This window comes from Setaria viridis, chromosome 3 (assembly GCF_005286985.2).
Source record: "Setaria viridis chromosome 3, Setaria_viridis_v4.0, whole genome shotgun sequence".
In the NCBI taxonomy this organism is placed as follows: domain Eukaryota; kingdom Viridiplantae; phylum Streptophyta; class Magnoliopsida; order Poales; family Poaceae; genus Setaria; species Setaria viridis.
This window is the reverse complement of record NC_048265.2, coordinates 47,178,066-47,185,326: the sequence shown is the minus strand read 5'-3', so window position 1 is coordinate 47,185,326 and position 7,261 is coordinate 47,178,066. Positions and strand designations below refer to the sequence as shown.

Genomic DNA, 7,261 nt, shown 5'->3' with positions numbered 1-7,261 from the left:
AAGAGAGTCCGCCCTTGAGTGCTTCAGTCTCATCTTTGATACTGACTGCGCTCCGTGCTGTGACTTAAAACTTAGAAGTACACAGAGAAGACGTTATGAATTACTTAAAAGTGCTGCGAACAAATGGGTGCAGTGTGAATGTGTGATGGAGACATTCTTGGGCGAGATGGTCTCACTACAACACATCACTAAACTTTTTTTTTTTAAAAAAAAGATTCATACATAACAACAATACCAGGCAAATGTGACTTCATTGTTATTATCTGTGACTTCATTGTCACACATAACAACTTACGGAAACAGAAAAGAAATCTCAACAAGTTCGGTCATCTGTGACATTATCATTGCAGATTGCACATAACTAGAAGCAAGCAAAAACAAAAAAAGAGCCCCTGGAAGTTGTGATGCGTCTACAGTTGAAGCACCACATGTTGACCGGACGAATGGAAGAAGATGAACGCGACAGTGGCCCAGGATGCCAATACGAAGGATGATGCACTGATGATATAAAGGATTGGGTCGTCAGATGCCTCCACATATTCTACTTCCACAGGACCTGGAGTGGAAGAGCACCCATTCTCCTGTGATACACTGTAAAGGTTCAGGTTACCCACATAACTCTCTGCGCTGAATGAACTGAACTGACCAGAGCTCGGTATGCACCCTGACAAGTTATTGTACGCCACAGAGAACACCTCCAGTGACCAAAGCCGGGTCAATTGCCAAGGTATTGATCCACTCAACCTATTGTTCGACAAGTCCAGGCTTTCTATGGCGCCCATGTTTGCAAATGTAGCTGGAATTCCGCCGGTAAAGAAATTGTGTGAGAAATTGAGCGACTTGACATGGATCAAATTCCCTATCTCCCAAGGGATTTCTCCCGATAGCATGTTGGCAGATAAATCAATGCCGGACATTAGATTGAAGAAATTATGACCATACGTGTAAATGCTCCCTTTAGTGGAGAAGGTGAAGCCTTGAAGATCATAAAAATAAGGATACATGAAAGGCGGACCATCTAAACCTGGAACAGGGAAATACATTGTAGTGCTCTGACCGACCGAGACCCAAAAGATGTCGTCGTCATCCCCATGGTATCCGAATGGGATGCCACCAATACAAGGTGGTAATGAACCCGAAAGTCTATTGTGTGAGAAGTCAATGATACTCAAGTGCTGGAGAAGACACAAGTTTGAAGAGATCTGACCATCAAATCTATTTCCACCTAACAAAAGGAGCTTTATTTGAGGAAGGTGTTGTGTCCAATCAAGACTGCCCTTGAACTGGTTATATCTTAGATCTAGAGCTATAATATTGGGGCTATTAAGAAAAACACCTGGGAAGCCTGATAGAGTATTGGTCGACATGTTCAGAAACTTTAGTCTTAACTTGCTGCCACACTTTGGTAAAGACCCTGCAAAGTTGTTGTCCGACATATCCAAAAACTCAAGACTAGTCAAGTTGCAAATTGCTGCATTAACTTGACCAATTAAGTTATTGGTAGAAACACTAAAAACTTGCAACCAAGGAAGATTCCAAAAAGACACATCAAGTTTGCCACACAAGTTATTATCATGTAAATCCATGAATTCCAGATTTCCTGATAGATTGTTAGGAAATGTTCCTTCAAAATTGTTGCTGTCAAGGTATATTTCTATCATAGTGGACAAATTACTAGCCCCACCAAGTATCGGACCTCCAAGATTGTTGTTCGAGAGCTTCAAAATTAATAGTGTGGCAGTAAATAAGCAAGCTGGCACCTCCCCTGTGAGTTTATTGTTTGACAGGTCCACAAATGTCAAGTTTTGGATCTTGCACAGTGATGGTGGCAAGTCTCCAGAAATGTTATTATAAGAAGTATCTAGAACTTCTAGACTTGGAAACACTGAGCTGATGTTTGCCGGCAGTTGTCCGACAAAATGGTTCATAGATATGTTGATCAATCTGATATTAGGTTGTTGTTTCCAAATCAGATCCAATGATCCTACTAACAAGTTATTTGCAAGATTGAGATAAAGAAGAGTCGCTTCGTTTTCAAGGATCCAAGTGGGAATACTTCCCGTCAAGTTGTTATTGGACAGATCAAGAGTTTGAAGATGATGTTGTGTGCTAAGAAAATTTGGTCCTGCAACGGTGTTATTGTCAAGGTTACATCCAGAAAGCACTAGTGCTCTAAGTTGGCATGGAGGCACAATTCTATGGAATTTTGCATCAATAGCCAAATCAGCATTCCCTGATAGGTCTACATCCATTAGCTTGGCGCAGTTCCGTAGCCAAAAGAAATAAAATGTCCCATGCAAATTATTTTCTGATAACTTGAGAATTTGAAGTGAAGATGAGAGATTCAAACTTGGGTTTCTAGGTAGCCCTCGTAGGAGATTTCCTGAAAGATCCAAATATTCAAGGTGTGGAAGCTCAAACAAGGAAGCTGGGATGCTTCCATGCAATTGGTTGTGTCCTAGATACAATTCTCGCAGGTTCTTGAGATTACTGAAAGCTGTCATGAAGTAGACATACAATTATAATAAATAGAAGGAATAAGTCGATTTCTGACCATTAAACTACTGTCCGATTATCGTTTTAGCCCTCAAAACCCAAAACTAGACAACTTTGACCTTCAAACTGTTAAAACCTGACATTTTTTATTTCTTATTGCTGACTTACTTATTGCTTACCTGAATCCTGAATAGCACCGCTCATATTGCTCGACAAAATATCTATAACTTCAATAGAAGCCCCGAGAGATTCAAAGATGTTACTCCCAATCAAACTGTTAAAACTGAGGTCCACGTACCGAAGTTTAGCCAATCCTTGCAGACCTGAGAAGAAGTTGTTTAGAATTACGAATAATCTGCTTTGATACAATAATGTACCACTACTCGCATATGCATCCGAGGACTTATGTACCATCAAAATTTCGAAGACAAGCGGAATTCCAAGATAAATCCAGCACTAAGAGCTCATGAAACGAGGACAAGATCGTCAGATTGAGATTCCAGCATCCACCCTCAGCTCCAAAGTTTGCTTGATCTTCTTCAGTGCTGTAGTTTGACTGGATAACATAAATCTCGTAGAGGTCGAGCGCCGATACTCTTGTGCTGTTGTTGCATGTGACCCTTTCCCAGGAACAGCAGTCATCGCTCTGTCCCCATGAAGCAGGAGGAGCTCTCGAGCTGTTCGCCTCCACCAACGATGATCTGATGCGCATAAGAGCAGTCCGCTCCTCGACAACGCAGCCACCTGCCATGTAAAACATGAACTCCAAAATGGAGAGGACCCAAAGCTTGGTTCCCAGAGTCCGTGACTGCAAGGGTTTTGCTATTGCTCCCATGGCCGCACAAGCAATGGAGCATTGGAGCTAGACACTCAGGTTTTGTGAGAAAGTGAGAGGATGGTGTGTTCGGCAGACTTTTGATATAAAACGGCCGGCATGAATATACTTTCCCTCGTGATAAAATAGAAAATAACATAAAGTTAAGTGGAATTAACACGGATTCTTTCTGCTTTGAATATGCTCTGAATGGTTCATAGTTTCATGCCGTCAAAGCTGACCGAACGCACTGATCAACGATTGCACAAACGCGGCGCATCAAGTCATGGTACAGACAGGCAGGAAGACAGATTTATTTGGAATATGAATAAAAACAAAGTTTTCTCAGTGAAGTCAATGTACACAGAAATAATGCAAGCTGAAAGAACACCATCCATGTGTGTTGCTTGGAAGTTAAAACTTCCATTAAAAATCAAGATCTTTTTATGGTATTTAAAGAAAGAGGTGATTTTAACAAAGGACAACCTCGCTAAAAGGAGATGGCAAGGAAGTACCAAATGTTGCTTCTGCAGATCAAAAGAGACAGTGCAACATCTCTTCTTTGATTGCAATCTTGCCAGATTCATATGGAGTACGGTTTTCTTTTCGTTTGGAATTCAACCACCGGCGAGTGTTCCTAATATGCTGGGATCTTGGGTTAGAGGGTTTCCTCGGAAGATTAGAAACCAGATGATTATAGGAGCTGCTGCTCTTTGTTGGGCTATGTGGTTGAACAGAAACGATGTACTGTTCAAAAGCACGATCACTAATTCCTTCTTGCAGGTAATCTTCAGAGGGACCTATTGGACAAGAACATGGGCGGTGCTATCAAAGGAGGAAGAGAAAAATGAAATGAAGAACAACTGTAGCAGGCTCGAAGGCACTGCCTTGGAATTCTTCTCCAATAAGTGTGGCTGGAACTTCAGAAGAAGAATTCTTCAGTAACAGGATTTCATCTAGGCACCGGAGAAGATCTTAGAGTCCTGTCTAGTGCTTAGGAGTCGTGTTAGTGTTCCTGTCTTTGGAGTGAACTGTGAGTCTTCAAGGGTAGTACTGCTAGAACAGCCTAAGTGCTGAGTTTCTGTATTTGTGGTGTTAGTTTGGCTGCAGGCATCCACTCGTGGATGACCGAGGCCGGATTCTTTCCTTTATCTAAAAAAACATATGGTTTTTCTCAATGCCAGTCTGTATGGAGGCATTTTCGTGAACTTTTTGAAATTTCAGATCTTAAGAAAACAAAAACAGAAATGTCAAGATGTTATGTCATCTGTTGCTTTATCTGTTGTGGGCTCGTGTGATGTCCTAATCCAACCGGCTGGTGTTGATGTTGTTGTAGTTGTTATGATTGTGTGGCATGTGTTGAGGTCCCAATCTGACCGGCATGTATTCTTATTGTACTACCCAATCTAAGTTTTATCTTCTTTTTAATATAATCGGCAGCTCTTCTGCCTAATTCATTTCAAAAAAGAAAACTTGAAGCAAGCAAAAAAAAAAGATCCCATTAAAATCGTGATGCTTCTACATACTGTTCTACAATTGTAGTACCACATGCTGACCGACCGAATGGAAGAACATGAACATGACAGTGCCCCAGAATGCCAATACGAATGAGCTGCCACTGATAATATAAAGGACGGGGTCGTCAGATGCCTCCTCCACAGCTTCCTTTTCCACAGGGCCTGGCATGGAAGAGCACCTGTCCCCCTGTGATACATTGTGAAGGTTAACGTTGCCCACGTAGCTCTCTGCGCTGAATGAATCAAACTGGCCAGAGCTTGGTATGCACCCTGACAAATTGTTGTAAGCCACAGAGAACACCTCCAACGACGAAAGTTGAGTCAACTGCCAAGGTATTGATCCGCTTAACTTTTTATCGGACAAGTCCAGGCTTTCTATGGCACTCATGTTTGCAAAGGTAGCTGGAATCTGGCCGGTAAAGAAATTGTGTGATAGATTCAGCGACTTGACATGGCTCAAGTTCCTTACCTCCCAAAATATTTCACCCGATAGCAGGTTTGCAGATAAGTCTATGCCAAACATTAGACTGAAGAAAGTGCGACCATATGTGTAAAGGTTCCCTTTAGTGGAGAAGGTGAAACCTTGGAGGTCATAAGTATCAAGAGACATGAAAGGTGGATCATCATAATTTGTATCAGAAGAAGATATTCGAAAGCCCATGCTTTGGTAGATCAGGACCAAAAATTAAGATCATTTTCATGGTATGTGAACGAGATGCCACCAATGCATGGTGGTAATGAACCTGAAAGTTTGTTGTGTGACAAGTCAATTATATTCAAGTACTGGAGATGACATAGGTGCAAGGGAATCTGCCCGTCAAATATATTCCCACCTAACAGAAGCATCTTTATATAAGGAAGATGTTGTATCCAATCAAGACTGCCCTTGAATTGGTTATATCTTAGACCAAAGCTACAACACCAGAGGTACGGAGAAAAGCATCTGGGAAGCCAGACAGGTTATTGCTTGACATTTTCAGAAACCGTACAGTGTTAAGTTGCTGACACAGTTTGGGTATAGACCCTGAAATTTGTTGTCTGACATATCCAAAAACTGAAGACCTGTCAGTTTGCAAATCGCTGGATGAATTTCATCAGTTAAACTATTGCTAGCAACACTCAAAACTTCCAATGAAGAAAGATTACAAAATGACATATCAAGCTTGCCGGACAACTTATTATCGTGTAAATCCATAACTTCCAGATTCCCAGATAGATTGTTAGGAAGTGTTCCTTCGAAATTATTGCTAGCAAGGTAGATTTCTGCAACATTGGGTAAATTACTAACCCCGCCGAGTATCAGACCCCCAAGATTGTTGTCCGAGAGCTTCAACATATCTAGTGTGCCAGTAAACAAGCAAGTTGGCACCACTCCTGTAAGTTTATTGTTTGATAGGTTCAAAACTGTCAAGTTTCGGATCTTGCACAGTGATGGTGGCACGTCTCCAGAAATACTGTTGTAAGAAGTATCAAGAATTTCTAGATTTGGAAACACTGAGCTGATGTTTGTTGGCAGCTGTCCAACAAAATGGTTCATGGATATGTCAATCATTTGGAGGTTAGATTGCTGTTGCCATATCAGATCCAATGAACCTACTAATGAGTTATTTGCAAGATTGAGATAAACAAGGGTCAATTGGTTTGCAAGTATCCAAGTGGGAATACTTCCTGTCAAATTGTTATTGGACAAATCAAGAATTTGCAGATGATGTTGTGTGCTGAGGAAATTTGGTCCTGCAATGATGCTATGGTCAAGGTTGCACCCAGAGAGCATTAGCTCTCCAAGTTGGAAAGGAGGTACACTTCTATAGAATTTCACATCAATAGAAATATGAGCATTCCCTGACAGATCAACCTCCTTTAGCTTGGAGCAGTTCAGAAGCAATTCTCGCAAGTTCTTGACATTTCTGAAAGCTGACCTGATGTAGACATACGATATAATAAACAGAAACAAGCGCAGCACCGATCAAAAAGAAAAGAAACAATGGCAACACAAAACAGAGAATGCTAAGAATTGGTTGTCTGTATACCTGTGTTTTGAAGAGCACCGTTGATACTGGTTGAACAAAAAATTATGACTTCAAGAGAAGCCAATTTACCAAGAGATTCCAAGATATTATTCCCAATCAAACAGTTGCCCAGGTAGTTCTCCGTGCTGACCCAAATAACATAAAGCGGCACTGGGGCATGGACTCTTTTCGACTTTGCATGTCAGGTTGGGTGCAAGTTTGACTCCCACAGCAAGAAGCAGGTCAATCAAGCGGCATACCCATCAAAGCAGCTTGAAGTCGATGATGAAATGGTGCTGCAGACATCAGCGGCAATAAGGCGGCACGCCAGCTTCGTTGGCAAACTGGCAATTGCAATGCAATGAGGCGGAGGTCCACGTGGCCACGGCGGGGCTGCCGTCAGGGAGGGAGCCGGAGTCCTGCTC

At 41.8% G+C, this 7,261-nt stretch overlaps 1 protein-coding gene and 1 pseudogene across 1 annotated transcript; both read right to left on the bottom strand.

Moving 5' to 3' along the window:
- Window positions 1-223: 223 nt before the first annotated feature.
- On the bottom strand, window positions 224-3,835 carry LOC117848662 (cuscuta receptor 1). Its single transcript, XM_034730153.2, has 3 exons — window positions 2,908-3,835; window positions 2,676-2,819; window positions 224-2,497 (listed from the first exon to the last, which is right to left on the bottom strand). The coding sequence occupies exons 1-3, from the start codon at window positions 3,329-3,331 to the stop codon at window positions 411-413; spliced, it is 2,655 nt and encodes an 884-aa protein (XP_034586044.1). The 5' UTR covers window positions 3,332-3,835; the 3' UTR covers window positions 224-410.
- Window positions 3,836-4,783: 948 nt separating this feature from the next.
- LOC117849360 (cuscuta receptor 1-like) lies at window positions 4,784-7,035 on the bottom strand (annotated as a pseudogene).
- Between the last annotated feature and the right edge of the window lie 226 nt (window positions 7,036-7,261).

Bases quoted from the DNA above. Each gene is read 5' to 3' on its own strand.
- LOC117848662 (XM_034730153.2), bottom strand. From the start codon at position 3,331: ATGGGAGCAATAGCAAAACCCTTGCAGTCACGGACTCTGGGAACCAAG. The intron at 2,820-2,907 runs GTACATAAGTCC...ACTTCTTCTCAG, and splicing joins TTGTCTTCGAAATTTTGATG to GTCTGCAAGGATTGGCTAAA. The intron at 2,498-2,675 runs GTAAGCAATAAG...ACTTCATGACAG, and splicing joins CGGTGCTATTCAGGATTCAG to CTTTCAGTAATCTCAAGAAC.